Below are 15,863 nucleotides of genomic sequence, written 5' to 3'. Positions count from 1 at the left end.
ACCCCTCAAAGGCTTGCTAAATTGAAAGCAGATCCGGAGAAGCCCACTGGCAGCCACAATGCTAAGACGACCAGGCAAAGCTCTAAGCTGAAATAACGCTCCAGCTGGACCCTCCAGCGCAGGCCCTGAAGAGGGTAGGTCCATTCCCCTTCTACCCTACGTCCCAGTGAATTCCACCAGCATCCTTCGATGCTTTGTTCAGATTCTGAAGTCTCAGAGATGGAAAATTAGCCAGCTACCTCTGTGAAGGAACCAAGCCCTTAGAATGCAGAGAATGTGGGCCCAAGAACGACGGCGTTAACTCTTCGCGTGCCTTTGAGAAAACTGCTTTATTTTCCTTTGGCTCATTATTGTCAAATACACGATGAGAATGAGAACCCTCGTCCCGGCTACTTCACTTGCTCACGGGGAGGACTGAGCCCACAAGAAGACGAAACCAGCCGCAAGCTGTCGTATCTTTGTGCTGCCCAGCATCCAGGCAAGAGGCCCATGCAGTCGGCAGATCCTCAAATAATGGCAGGCAATTCGAATCACATCACTACTTTTATTAACACTGCTCAGTCTTGCAAGTGATTTGCTATCATCTGGTGTGAGGATCAAAGTATAGTAGACGTCTCCAAGAGAAGTATCAACTATTCTTTCCCAAGTGTCTTTATAAGAAAACTCCAAATGCGAAACATTTTCAAGAGAGGTGATTCTTAACAGAATAAAAGGGTTGCCCAGGAAAGCTGGGGAGAAGGGGAGTCTGAATAGGTGCCCAATATAACATAATACAAAGCAAAAGAACCAAAAGATATGATCAATTTTTTTTCAGCTCCAGCTAGATGTCAGCTCTCTGAACGTTCGCAGGCTTGAAGGAACTATTGAGATTATGTAGCTTAACATTTCCTGAAACGTGATCTGTAGAATGACTTGGTTTTATGAAAAGAAAGTATGAAATTACATTAACTTCAGGATATTTACAACGCACACCCCGAACTCTTGTAGGACTTAATACACACAGCATATTAAAGGTTCGGAGAAATCCGGCATTAAAAAGTCAATTCACCTTTACTTAACCCTGTATTCCCCAAATGTTATCTGTCCATGACCCCTTTCCCATGGAAGATCTATGAACAGCCTGTAGATCAAATGTTGGGAATGGCTGACCCAGCATGAGGTCATATAGCTACTTGCGGGAGACCCAGGTCTCCTAAATTCCATACACAATTCTTTCCATTAGAAATTTCAAATAAAGGGGGCGCCTGGGTGGCTCAGTCAGTTAGGTGTCCGACTTTGGCTCAGGTCATGATCTCGCGGCTTGTGAGTTCAAGCCCCACGTCGGGCTCTGTGCTGACAGCTCGAGCCTGGAGCCTGCTTCGGATTCTGTGCCTCCCTCTCTCTGCCCAACCCACTCTCATTCTGTTTCTGTCTCTCTCAAAAATAAACAAACAAACAAACAAAAATCTCAAACAAAGGTATGCCTGGGTGGCTCAGTCGGTTAAGCTCAGTTAAGTCCGACTTTGGCTCAGGTCATGACCTCACGGTTTGTGGGTTCGAGCCCCGTGTCGGGCTCTGTGCTGACAGCTCGGAGCCTGGAGCCTGCTTCGGATTCTGTGTCTCCCTCTCTCTCTGCACCTCCCCTGCTCATGCTCTATCTCTCTCTCAAAAACAAATAACAAAGACATTTTTTTTTAAAAAAAAAAGTCTTTCCTTTAAAAGAAAAAAAGAAATTTCAAATAAAAACCAGAGATGGACTCACAATTTGGAAAGGGATGAGGAGAAAACAACTTGTTGACTAGGCATCCCAATGGCAACCCAGAGAGCCGATGCCCCGTGTGAAAGGGCAGCTGCCACCCGGCTCCTGCTGAGTACTGCCATTCCAGAATGTGGGAGCAGTGTGGCCAGATTTTTTCCAGAAAAGCTAGAAATCTCAAGTTTTACTGGACGTCATTCTAGTTTCTAAGCGTTGGCATTGTGTAGGTGAAACAAAGCGTGCCTGCAGGCCCCCTGTGAGCCTTCTCCAGCCCGTGGGCCACCAGCTTGGGAACTCTGGTCTAGGCAAATTTGTATCTACAGAACAAATGGGACTTTGGAAGAAACCAAAGTTTTTTATGATACATTTGGGCTATCAGATTTTAAGAGAAAGGTAAAGAAGTCTCCGTTGAAAACGAGAAAAACCTTAGAAACATACAGTGGAACGCAGTGTGCATTTACTATTTACCTTACAATAGCAAACAGGAAGTTCAGGGCTTCCGTGAAAGCGGTGACCCAAATAGATGGTCACATCACCTAAACCCTTGAACAAGGTCTCACTCTTTACAGGGTACTCTACTGGGTCCCACCAAAGATACAGCAACAGGGTTTGAGGGAGCAAAAATGAACGCACATTCAGCAGTCAGTCCCTGGTGACTGGGGGACCTGAGCTACGCAAACCGGGCGTGTGTGAGACAGTCTCGGCGGAGTCTGGCTCAAATCGATGGAGACGCCACACACTTGTCGTGAGTCAGAAACATCACACATGGAGGAAGCAAAGGCAGTCTCTCTCTGGGAGTGACCAGGGGCCAATGAGCAAAGGCTCTGTCTTTTAATGGCGGATGCACATTCTCGTAAAGGCAACGCAGCGCCAGATCTTCTACTGCTGAGGCTCAAAGTGTGAGACAGCAGCACGGCATGGCATCTTCAGGAGGACCAAGGAAATTCTGAGGCCCCAACCCAATGAACCTTCCCCCCCAAAAAAGTACTGTAAAGAACAGGCGCCAGGCCTACGGAACTGTCCAAAAGGCTGCTCTCTTACTGGTTCTGCATCGGCTCAGTCCCGATCGTTAGGGCGCAGAACCGTCACGGTGCTCAACCCCGACAGGCTCCGATCACACGATCACACTGTATTCATGCGAACGGAATAGCCGCGGAGTTATGCAACACACAGCACTGACTGCGTCTAGGTCGACACAGGAGCTTAAAGTCCCGGAAAGCACTAGCCGTCAGGCAAGAGAAACTTCTATTCGGGTGATGACCGACAGACAGCTGGCCCAACCTGGGGAAGGCGGCTGGGAACCTGCAACACACTGTGGCGGTCACACTGTCCTGTGAACAAGCAAACGTGTGCGCTAGATGGCGGAGGCTACTGGATCCCCAGTAGCAGGGGGCTTTGGGGAAGTATTTTCGCTTTTAGAAAAAACCAACCAAACAGAAGGGATTCGTATCTAGTTATCCATCATCTCCACGAAGACGTCTGGGAGCCCAGACAGTCAGGGTGAAAACGCAGTGTGGCTGCAGGGCAGGATGGCCGAGCCTGGTCTGGCTCTGGGTCCACCTCCCACCCTTACGAGGACCCTACTCTCTCTAAACGAGTTTAACAAATACTTTATTTTTGCTGACCCGCCAAGGAGTTAGGAGAACTGAACGTGCTTTTTCAGCACCCAGCAGGTCTTAGATCTTCATCAACGGGACCGAGTCAGACCGCGCTTGGACGCTTGGATACTTCCCTTCAGAATGGTCGTACGCTATTAACTCACTGCTGGGGAAAATTTTAAATTTTACACAGCTTCAGAGACTCCCTTTTGATCGAGGAATACCGTGTTCACAGTGAACTAACAGTAACAAGGGGCTGGTTCCCTCTGTTGGAAAGAGTCCAAAGGATACGCAGGAGGCTTCGAGATACCAGGCAGGAAGCCTAGTGGGTTTAGGTACTGGGCTCCACAGAGCAGACTTAATAGAAACAGGAGGTTCAAATCCCAGCAGGGTCAACTGGGACTTTATTGTGGTTTTCTAGACAAAGTGAGCACAAGACAGCTTACTCCTCCCTGACAAACTAGCGAGGGCTTTATAGACCGTTGCTGGTGTTTACGAGGGCACGTCAGGGGGCGAGGGGGTGGAGGGAAGCTGCGCAATCATTTAAATAAATAAGTATACTGTCTTTTATTTCCAGTTACTGGAGAGAAAAAAAGCACATCTCTGCAACATGCTGTGTATACAATGAAGTAGAACCATCATCAACCGGATGCCCAAATAACAGGAGACCCTTTGAGGTAAGCTCTTCTATAAAGCACACAACAGGACGCCTGGGTGGCTCAGTCGGTGGAGCGGCCGACTTCGGCTCAGGTCACGATCTCGTGGTTCACGAGTTCAAGCCCCACAACGGGCTCTGTGCTGACAGCTCAGAGCCTGGAGCCTGCTTCCGATTCTGTGTCTCCCTCTCTCTCTGCCCCTCCCCTGCTCACGCTCAGTCTCTCTCTCTCTCTCTCTCAAAAATAAATAAAAACATTTTTAAAAAATAATAAAAAATAAATAAAGCACACAACAGTTTCAATGTCTCACATTCCATTCTTGCTCAATGCGAATCTGGAAATAAACCTAAAATTACCCACAAACCTGTTTTTTTCTTTAGATTTTTAAAGGCCATCAAATCCTTGGAGATAGTATCGACCTCCAGCTGTTAATACTCAGAAGTAATACACTTACAGCACTGTCTCCATTGGCCTTATTACTGCTCCAGTCAATGGCGCATTTCAGAGCTGGGAACATTTCCAATGAAGTTCTCTTTGCTAGTAGGAAACACCACTGCTTCAACAATCCACATTAGGTCAGCATTTAACAGAGGGTCTCCCTCCCTCTTGAGCAGGTTGTCCAAGAATACGAGTTCAACCACTGGCTCAAGAGAAGCAGAAAGTCTTCTCAATGGTTCAAAATTCATTTTATGTTCAACTACAGGCCTTCTGTAAACTGAGGATCTGAGCTCTTTAGGGTAGTGACTATAATTCTTCCTGGATACAGAGGGCCACCAGGTCGAGTGTCACATATCAGCCACAAAGCGAAAGCCATTACATATTAGTAGCCAGTGAGAAACAAAGTTCAGGACCCTGTACTGTAGAGGAGAGCAGTGCAACACGCCGGCAAGCAGAGTGGTGGAAGGGGAGCTGGATGGCATCCATTACAGCCACTGGTTGGCTCTGAAGTCTAAGTAAGGTGGATACTCACTACTGTACTGGTTGATGCCTAGGCAGTAAGTAACAAGCCATCAGACACACTTTTAGGTGGAACCACAGGTTTGGAAAGTGCTGGGATCCAATATCATGTCTATAGGAGCATCGGTATTAAAATGAAAAGTCAGTATCGGGGACACAGGTAGGGTTCCCTCCCCTGGAATACCGGAAAGAGGTGTAAAGACCATATCTTCAAGCGACCAAGTGGAGACCTTCTTCTAATACAATGAGTCCTGTGGCTTTCTGTTAGGAATCAAGCAGTAATTAGTTACAGCCCAACTTTTACACCGTCAGTTAGTTGTGCCTACAATTAAATAGGAAGAGACGATGCCTGTAACACACTCAGCAGAAGCGGTTTAGGTGTTAGAGCTAACCTGTAAGATTTACACACGATACAAGGACACGTTTTGCTCTAAGCACCCTGCCAGAAGCCAGAGTATTCCTGGCAGGTCCCATATTCGTTCTCCAGGGAAGCCCGCAATCTCTTAAAACCCAGCTTAGTTAACTCCGGCAAAATGCACGACATTGTCAGATGGTAAAGTTTCACTGTTGGGATGCGTCCATCTCACATTCCCCCCGAGAGAGAGGAAAACTACTGCCCGTAAGGGATTACTTCTACGTCCTGGGGACCACCCACACCTATTTAACATCCTCCTCTCTCCCCTCTCCAAGAGCAACTTCAAAAGTAAAGTACCCTCGAATTCCTTCCACTCCAGTCTTGGAATACAGGAAGTCCGAAGACGATGTTTTCCAAGTTTTAAGAAGCTACAGGGCCCGAGACGGCCGCTCTGTGTCTATACCCGGGTCCTCACCGGGAGCTCCCCAGCCCCCTTCCCCTCGCGAACCCCAGAAGCCCACGCTGGATGCCCTGCAGGCCCAGCCCGGGCGCGGGGGCGCGATGGGGCCAAGCGACCCCGGCAAACCGTTTCCCAGCGGCTGCACCTAGGAGAGCCGCCCGACAAGCTGGGCCCGGGCGTCGCGGTGGCGCTTCCTCCCTCCGCTTCCCCGGCTGCAGGCGCCCCAAGAAAAGGCCGAGCCCGGCTGAGGCGTCAGCCCAGGCTGCCTCCCGCCCCCAGGCCCGACCCCCTCCTCCCAATCGGGCCCGGCCCGGCCCCGCCTCGGGCTCCCGTGCTCCCGCCAGCCGGCCCCGCCCGTACCTGCCGGACCCGGTGCAGGGCGTCCACGAAGCCCTCGGCTTTCATCCCCACCGGAGCGCTCTGCCCCTGCACCAGCTCCGCCATTACCGCCCCCGCCGCCGCCACCGCCGCCGCTCAGCTCCCCCGTCCGGCCTCCAGCTCCGCTTGGGGACCCGTAGCCGGAAAGGGAAAGTCGCCCCACTTCCGGCGGAAGGGAAGCCGGGACGCTGGAAGCGAGAGGAGCCGTGTCTGGGGGGGGGGGGGGGGGGGCGGGGCCAGGGCACGTGATCCCAGCCCGGCCGGAAGTGGGGGCGGGGCCGCGGGCGCGGGGGCGTGTCCAGCGCCGGGGGCGGCCGCTGTCTGGCCTCGAGGAACGGGGAGCTGTTCCCAGACCGGATTTGGGCCAGGCCCGTCGCTGGTGTCGTGACAGGCCCTTGAGGCTCGGATGGGGCCCGAGGTGTCCGGCTCTCGGCTGTTTGGAAACCCAGAGAGGAATGACATGGTTTTCCCAAGACAGCCCCCGAGCAGCCCTGGTTCACTAAAAGCCTGACCCTGGCAGTCCCTCCCAGGAATGGCCATTGGTTTGGAATATTGGGACTGAGCTCTTGGAAATGGCACCATTGAGGGCCCAGAGGGAGGCTGGAGGGCGAGGGGGCAGCGCCGCAAAATGTCTGTTCCCCAACATTTGCAAAGAGCACCCGGCCGGGGTCCAGGTGGCAGGAGGACGAGGCTGGGCTAAACCACACCTGGGATTACCTGGCGACACAGCTCAGGAAGGACGCTCCTGCTGGAAAGCCAGCATGCTGTCCTCTTACACATTCCTGCGCTAACCCTGGGGCTCTGGGGAAAGAAGAGATAGGACAGGACCATCATTGTTTCCAAGCCTGCTGACTCAAAACCGTCTTGCCAGAGGGCTTCTTGGAACGCTTAAGTAACTTTCTCCTAATGGTACTCGCTAGGTGTAGATACTTCAAAGCAAGGGAAAGAATCTTCGTGCTGGAACACACGTGCGCCTTTGAGATGGCGCTTACAAATGAGCAAACAAACCCGCCAGAAAGGAAACAAGGCTTAGGGGCTTTGACACACATCTTGCTGGTGGCAGGCCCAAGCAGGGGCTCCCATCTTTTGATTAACACGATTGCCCTTAGGATTAATATTTCCCGAGGCCTGTGGTGCCAAAGAGTTGGATTTTAATGGAGAGTCATGTCAAGCATTTTATGTGCCTCTTGAAGTTACGAAGGAAGAGGAGCACCAGAAAGGAAATTAAGAAGTAAAATACAGTGTGGTTTTCTTTTGATGATCCTTTGCTAAGAGAGCTTTGGGTTTTAGAAAGAAGTGTGTGGAGTAATTGGCCAATCGAAGAGAAGTTCTTCGTTTGTTAGTGACTTTGCGGCCAGACTGTGAGTTCCTTTAGGGCAGAGATGGGGTCTCTTAGTTTTCCCTGTATCCCTAGAATTTGACACACGGTAGTTTTCTGCCAAGAGAAGTTATTTTGAATCGAATAATGCCAAATTGGAATAAGTCCTAGATTATGGCGAAATAAAAGAATTTGGCAGACTCGTCACAGTGAAGGTTATCACTTTCAGACAAAATGTTTCAGCCGGTGGAGAAAAGCACAGAGTTGACCACGGTTGCTGTTACTGGTGAAGGGTTATCATGAGGCAGAACCAACACATGACCGGACATATCTATCCTGGACATACCGAACCAACACATGCTAACATATCTATTTGTGGCCTATCCTGGGTGTGTTGAGTGTTTTAATTTTGCCAAGTTTGTAAAACTCAAGGTAAAGGTGGCATCAACCTTCAGGAATGGGGATGGTTCTACCGACCCAATATCACAATGCTTGTGTTTTGAATATTTTTAAAAATCTGAGGTGAGTATGTTAATCCAAATTCCAGCTGGCTCTCCCTATGAGTATAAACAGTGAAAACAGGGCTATTGGCCCAAACCTAAGGCGTATTCCAAAGACTACAGAGTGTCTAAGTAGGAAGACAAAGTTCGGATTCTTCCTCTTTTACTGGTTCAGTAACTTTGGGCAACTGACTTATTTCTGAGGGCGCAGAAGGGGAAGACGACCCAGACCCGATCAAGTCCACTGTTGTATGTCCTACTAGCACACTGGATTTCATCATCTTAAAATTCATCATAATTTTTTTATTTTATTTTAATTTGTTAATGTTTATTTGAGAGAGAGGGAGAGAGAGAAACCGGGCATGACCAGGGGAGGGGCAGAGAGAGAGGGAGACAGAATCTGAAACAGGTTCCAGGCTCTGAGCTGTCAGCACAGCCCAATGCAGGGCTCAAACCCACCAACCATGAGATCATGACCTGAGCCAAAGTCAGACACTTAACTGACTGAGTCACATATGGTACCCCTATCACAATCGATTTTATTTATTTATTTTTTTTTTTTTTAATTTTTTTTTAACGTTTATTTATTTTTGAGACAGAGAGAGACAGAGCATGAACGGGGGAGGGGCAGAGAGAGAGGGAGACACAGAATCGGAAACAGGCTCCAGGCTCTGAGCCATCAGCCCAGAGCCCGATGCGGGGCTCGAACTCACAGACCGCGAGATCGTGACCTGAGCTGAAGTCGGACACTTAACCGACTGCGCCACTCAGGTGCCCCCACAATCGATTTTAAATCACTGTATAATTATTTGTTTATTATTTGTTTCTTCCACTATAACAAAATGAACAGTTTAGCTAGTTACAGAACTCTGGACTGTAAATAATTTTTCTTTAAAATATTGGAGGCATCACTCACTGTCTCTAGTGTCCAGTATTTTTTTTTACTGTTTTGTTTTTCTTTTTTGAGACAGAGAGAGACAGAGCATGAACGGGGGAGGGGCAGAGAGAGAGGGAGACACAGAATCGGAAGTAGGCTCCAGGCTCTGAGCCATCAGCCCAGGGCCTGACGTGGGGCTCGAACTCACGGATCACGAGATCATGACCTGAGCTGAAGTCGGACGCTTAACCGACTGAGCCACCCAGGCGCCCCTAGCGTCCAGTATTTTAAAACAGCTTTATTGATAAAAACTTGATATACAATAAACTGCACATAAGTAAGGTGTATACTTTGATATTGTTTCACATATACATACAACTGTCAAGGTCATGAACATATGCACCACCAGCCATCTTACCATTCCACGCTTCTTCAGCCTCCACCCCACCAGCCTCTCCATCTGCAAACAACCACCAATAGGTTTTCTGTCACTCTAGGTTAGTTTGTGTTTTCTAGAATGTTATATAAGTGAATGCAGACAGCATGACTCTTCTGCCTGAGGTGTTTCACAGAGCATAATTATTTTGAGATTCATCCATATTGTGTCGTGTATGAAAAGTTCATTCCTTGTCATCGCCTAATAGTATTCCATTGAATGGATATACCACAATTTATTTATCTGCTTACCTGTTAGTGGATATTTGGACCATTTCTGATTTGGGGGATATTATAGTTAAATTTGGCTATCAGTCTTTATATGGACATACACTATTATTTCTCCTGGGCAAATATCCAGGAGCAAAATAGCCAGACCTGGGGCACCTGGGTTGCTCAGTAGATTAAACGTCTGACTCTTGATTTCAGCTCATGGTTCGTGAGATCAAGCCTCAAGTCAGGCCCTGCACTGACAGTGCAATGCTGTCCCTCTCAAAATAAAGAAATAAACATGAAAAAATTTTTCATAGCTGGATCATATAGCAAGTGAACATTTACAGTGAGTTATTGCTTAATGGGTACAGAGTTTCCATTTGGGAAGGTGAAAAAGTTCTGGAGATAGATGGTGGGGATGGTTGTACAACCAGGGGAACATTCCTGATGCCACTGAATTGTACACTTAAAATGGTGAGAATAGTAAATTTTTATGTTCTATGTATTTTGCCATAATAAAAAACCTAATTGCCTAGGAAATCAAATTTTGAGGAGTCAGAAAAAGAGGGGGAGGCTCTGTTGGACTGACACATGGCCTTAAAGGACTGGGGTTGGCAATGGAGCAAGCCTGGCAGGTCAGGAAGTACTCTCTCTCTCTCTCTCTCTCTCTCTCTCTCTCTCTCTCTCCATCTCTTGCCTTGGTAACTGTCTTGTGCCTTTTTTGGCTTCATCCTTTCTGGTGGCCAACCTGCTACTTCTGCTTCTCAGACTGGATGATGGACTATTGGAGCAGACAGCACTGGGGTTTACACAACCTCACTTCCAGCCACCCAAAGAGAAACTGACTCATATATCTTGGCTCCAGGTTTAGAATTCTAGGGCACAATTCTGATTGGCTCAGAAAGGCCAGGTGTCCACCCCTAAACCAATCAACTGCGGCCAGGAGTGGGGTTCCTCATCACCCTTGAAGTTGGATTGGAGGTTGGAATGGAATGGAATGGAATGTTTGTTGGGCAGACAAAAGTCAGTGACTGTTATAGTCACACGAAGAAAGAACTGGCTTCATATTTGTTTGTCGTCTTCCTTTTGAGGAGCTGAAATTACTCTTATCTCTCACCCTCCCGGCCTTCCCATCATCTTTGTGAGGCACCATAGGTTAGCATCAGATTCTCCATTTTATAAGTGGAGAAAGTAAGGCACGGTGAAACCAAATGACATACCCAGATCCCTAATAGAAATTGCTGTATGTCTGTATTCCCAACACCCCTTCTCTGTAAGTGACAATGAAGTGTAATGGGTGGATAAGTCCCAGTTTATCAAATCCTTAAGTGTTATCACTTGGGTGGAGTTCCCCCAGATGCTCTGCTAGAATTGAAGTGGTATCATTGGGTCTATTCAGAGCTATTCTTTTCCTTGTGGACAGTAGGACATTTTCTCTAGCTCATTATTCAGCCCTCACTGCTGATGATGGATAGACTGGCTGGATATAGAATTTTAGATTAGGATAATAATTTACAAGGCAAGGCATTCTTTTACTACCTTCAAGCAACCGTCATTGCTGTTGAGAAGCCTGTGCTATTCTGCTATATTATCCTTTTGACCTTTTCCCCCTTCTCTCTGGAAATCTTTTTTTGATCTTGGAATGAGTCTTTTTCCATCCTTTATGCTGGCCCTTTTTAGTTGCCCTCTTGATGTGAAAATTTATGTCCTTCAGTTCTGAGAAATTGTCTTGAATTATTTAATTGGGGATTTCCCCCAGCACTTTCTCTATTCATCTTTCTAGAGTTTCTATTATTTGGATATTGGATCTCCTACAGTGGTCCTCTAATTGTCTTCTATTTTCTACTTTCTGTCTTTCTTTTTACTCTTCTTTCTGGGCTATTCCCTCAATTTCATCTTTCAGTCTTTCTGTAGGGTTTTTCATTTATGCTGTCCTGTTTTTAACTCACAAGAGTTATTCTTTACTCTCCTAACAATTCTTTCTTTGAAAAATCACATTCATTTCCCCACAAATACGTGGCCAACTAATCTTCAACAAGGCAGGAAAGAGTATCCAACTGAGAAAAGACAGTCTTTTTAGCAAACGGTGATGGGAGAACTGGACAGCAACATGCAGAAGAATGAAACAGACACTTTCTTACACCCTACACAAAAACAAATTCAAAATGGATGAAAGACCTACATGTGAAACAGGAAACCATCAAAATCCCACAGGAGAGAACAGGCAGCACTCTTTGACTTAGGCCACGGCAACCTCTTACTTGACACACCTCTGGAGGCAAGGAAAACAAAAGCAAAAATTAACTATTGGGACCCCATCAAGATGAAGAGCTTCTGCACAGCAAAGGAAACAATAAAACTAAAAGGCAACCGACAGAATGGAAGAAGATATTTGCAGATGGCATCTCAGATTAAGGGTTAGTATCCAAAATCTATAGAGAATTTACCAAACTCAATACCCAAAAAACAAATAATCCATGGCAGAAAACATGAATAGACACTTTTCCAAAGACGACATCCAAATGGCCAACAGACGCATGAAAAGATGCTCAACATCACTCATCATCAGGGAAATGCAAATCAAAACCACACTGAGATACCACCTCACACCAGTGAGAGTGGCTAAAATGAACAACTCAAGAAAGAACAAATGTTGGCGAGGATGCGGAGAAAAGGGAACGCTTTCGCACTGTTGTTGGTGGTAATGCAAACTGGTACAGCCACTCTGGAAAACAGTATGGAGGTTCCTCAAAAAATTACAAATAGAACTACTCAATGACCCAGCAATTGCGCTACGAGGAATTTATCCAAAGGATATGAAACTGCTGATTCGAAGGGGCAAATGCACCCCAATGTTTATAGCAACGCTATCAACAATAGCCAAATTGTGGAAAGACCCCAACTGTCCATCAACTGATAAATGGATAAAAAAGACATGGTGCGTGCACGTGCACGCACGCGTGCGTGCACGCGCGCACACACACACACACACACACACACACACACACACTGGAATGCTACTCAGTGATGAAAAAGAATGAAATCTTGCCATTTGCGACAACATGGATGGAACTGGAGGGTATTATGCTAAGTGAAATAAGTCAGCCAAAGAAAGCAGACATCATACGATTTCACTCATACGTGGAATTTGAGAAACTCAACAGATGAACATAGGGGAAGGGAAGGAAAAATAAGATAAAAACAGAGAGGGAGGCAAACCATAAGAGACTCTTAAATAAAGAGAACAAACTGAGGGCTGCTAGAGGTGGGGCAGGTGCGGTGGGAGGATGGGTTGAATGGGTGACGGGCCTTAAGGAGGGCACTTTTGGGGATGAGCACTGGGTGTCATATGTAAGAGATGAATCACCGGGTTCTACTCCTGAAGCCAAGACTATGCTGTATGTTAACCGACTTGAACATTAAACAAACAAACGAATAAATAAAGGAAAAAATAACATCCGTTCCTTATTTTGGGGATGGAATACCTTCCCTTATCTGAGGATTATAGTACTTTTTTTGAGGATTATAGTGCTTTTGAAGAAGTTTATTCTTTCTGCATAGTGTATGTTCCTTATAGCTCACTGTTCCCATTTATTTTATGCATCTATGTATGTAGGTAAGTGGGCTTTATGGTCCCTATATTTCATGGTACAGACTTTTCTCAGATGCTGGGGAATCCACGGTGGTCTGCTCATGCCTCTGGGTAGGTGAGGATTGTAGACTCTCAGCTTCACTGTAGGAAGGTCCACCTGGGGTGTTTTGGGGCATCCTCCAACGTCAGCTTCTTTAAGCTGTTCCTCTTGGGCAAGTTAGATTCCCTACAAAAATGTATCCCAGTCTCCTTCCTGGAAACCAGAGCACCTATCTTAGTTTAAGTTATATCTTCATTCACCTGATTATTTGACTAATACTTGTCTCCCTCACATGACCATGAACTTTGGAGATGGAGGTATTGTGTCCATATTGTTTGCTATGTATCTCCAGCATCGAGCACATAAGATGTGTTCAATGAACAATTATTTCTATAAATTAATGAATGGAGTCTGTTGACAATGTCCCATCATATTCTTTTAATCCCCGCTTTATTATTTTGTATTATGAAATAACATAGGCATATAAAAAAGTATATAGACTAATGTGATGGACAGCCATTTATTTACCCAATACCAATATAAGAAATCAGCACTGCAGTTACTAGTGAAATCCCTGTGCTGGGGCGCCTGGGTGGCTCAGTTGGTTAAGCGTCTGACTTTGACTCAGGACATGATCTCACGGTTCGTGGGTTCGAGCCCCGCATTGACAGAGTCATACTCTGTCTCTCTCTCTCTCTCAAAAATAAATGAAACATTAAAATTTTTAATTAAAAAAAAGAATTTGACTACTGTAGGTACTTCATGTAAGTGGGATCATATAACATTTGTCCATTTGTGCCTGGCTTATTTCACTTACCATAAAGTCTTCAAGGTTCATCCATGTTGTAGCAGGTATCAGAATTTCCTTCCTTTTTTTGGGAATGCAAGTTGGTGCAGCCACTCTAGAAAACAGTATGGAGGTTCCTCAAAACACTAAAAATAGAACTACCCTACGACCCAGCAGTTGCACTACTAGGCATTTATCCACGGGATACAGATGTGCTGTTTCGAAGGGACACACACACCCCCATGTTTATAGCAGCACTCTCGACAATAGCCAAAGTATGGAAAGAGCCCGAATGTCCATTGATGGATGAATGGATAAAGAAGATGTGGTCTATATATACAATGGAGTTATTACTCAGCCATCAAAAAGAATGAAATCTTGCCATTTGCAACTACGTGGCGGGAACTAGAGGCTATTACGCTAAGTGAAATCAGTCAGAGAAAGACAAACATCATATGACTTCACTCATATGAGGACTTTAAGAGACAAAACAGACGAACATAAGGGAAGGGAAGCAAAAATAATATAAAAACAGGGAGGGGGACAAAACAGAAGAGACTCATAAATATGGAGAACAGACCGAGGGTGGCTGGAAGGGTTTGGGGGGGGGGGGGAGGGGCGAAATGGGTAAGGGGCACTAAGGAATCTACTCCTGAAACCACTGTTGCACTATATGCTAACTAATTTGGACACAAATGAAAAAAATAAAACATAAAATTAAAAAAAAAAAAGAATTTCCTTCCTTTTTAAGGCTGAATGACAGCCCATGGTATGTATACACTACATTTTATGTATTCATCTGTGTACAAATATCTATTTGCACAAATATCTGTTTGAGTCTTTGCTTTCAATAAAATGAATTTTAGTTTATGTTCTTTTCATGGGATGAGCACATACTAGCTCCCTAGGAAGAGAAGTCCCTTCGGGGCTTACCTCTATTCCCCTCAGCACGTCGTATATAGTGAGTACTTAGAAAAATAAGGGTTGGCTCACTGGTGGAAAGAGAAGGTCGTATTTCACCCTTAGCCGGTCATGGTTACCATGTCGGATGCATGGGCCACGCCATAATTATTCTTGGGGAGGTTCTGAGATAGAGTCTCACCAAATGTCATATCTCCTAGGAACAGGAATTGCCCTGTGGGCCACACTCTCCAAGCCAGGACTAACTATTCGGGGACTGGTTCCTATTCTAGCAAAATAGTTACCAGTTGAGATAAGAAGGGCTTTATTCATCAAAAGAAGGGGGTGAAGGCATAGCACAGCCAGATACAGACCTTTGACCTTTGCTATTCAGGTTTTACAAATGCTCAACTGGCAGCCAGGGAAGGCAGGATCTGATCTGCTTGATGGTGGAGGGGACAAGATAAGGACACCAAGGCTCAGACAAGTCAAGACACGAGCCATGACCACTTAGCTTTCCGCCCTCATAAGATTGTATTAGTTTTCTATTGTTGTGCAACAAAGGACCACAAATTCGGCAACTTAAAACAGTGTATTATCTCACAGTTCTGTGGGTCAGAAGTTGTGTCACAGTGCAGCTGGGATCTTTTCCTGGGGTCCCGCAAGGCGGAAATCAAGGTATTCCTGTGGCTGAGGTCTTATCGGAGGCTTGGCGTCCAAGCTCGTGGGTTTTTTTAATTCACGTCTTTGCATTTGCAGAATGGAGGCTGAATGTTCCTGACTCGTAAGAACACAGCTCTCTGACACTTTATCTCCTTTCGAAGTCTCAATTGATTATGTCAGGCACACCCAAGATCATTTCCCTTTTGATTAACATAAAATTAACTGATTAGTGGCCTCATGACAGGAATGATATCCCATCAAATTCCTAGATCTCATCTGCTCTCAAGGCAAGGGGATTATACAGGATTTCTACAAGAGGCGACAGGAGCTTTGCACCACAGAAATCAACAGAAGTTTCTTTTCCATGTAACCAAATAGGATTGGTGGGCGTGGGGGAGT

The 15,863-nt window shown here is 46.1% G+C and overlaps 1 protein-coding gene across 2 annotated transcripts in view; it reads right to left on the bottom strand.

Moving 5' to 3' along the window:
• The window catches only part of FUBP3 (far upstream element binding protein 3), a 51,161-nt gene extending 44,877 nt beyond the window's left edge, over window positions 1–6,284 (bottom strand). Inside the window, exon 1 of one of the 2 annotated variants that reach the window (XM_030293050.2) lies at window positions 6,122–6,284. In XM_030293050.2, the coding sequence (XP_030148910.1) occupies window positions 6,122–6,205 (84 nt within the window). In that variant the 5' untranslated portion in view covers window positions 6,206–6,284. The remainder of the gene's footprint in view (window positions 1–6,121) is intronic. The other variant, XM_030293051.1, reaches the window with a different exon arrangement.
• Window positions 6,285–15,863: the final 9,579 nt, after the last annotated feature.

Source organism: Lynx canadensis, chromosome D4 (genome assembly GCF_007474595.2).
Source record: "Lynx canadensis isolate LIC74 chromosome D4, mLynCan4.pri.v2, whole genome shotgun sequence".
In the NCBI taxonomy this organism is placed as follows: Eukaryota; Metazoa; Chordata; class Mammalia; order Carnivora; family Felidae; genus Lynx; species Lynx canadensis.
Note: the sequence above shows the minus strand (reverse complement) of the source record. Positions and strands in the feature narration are given on the sequence as shown.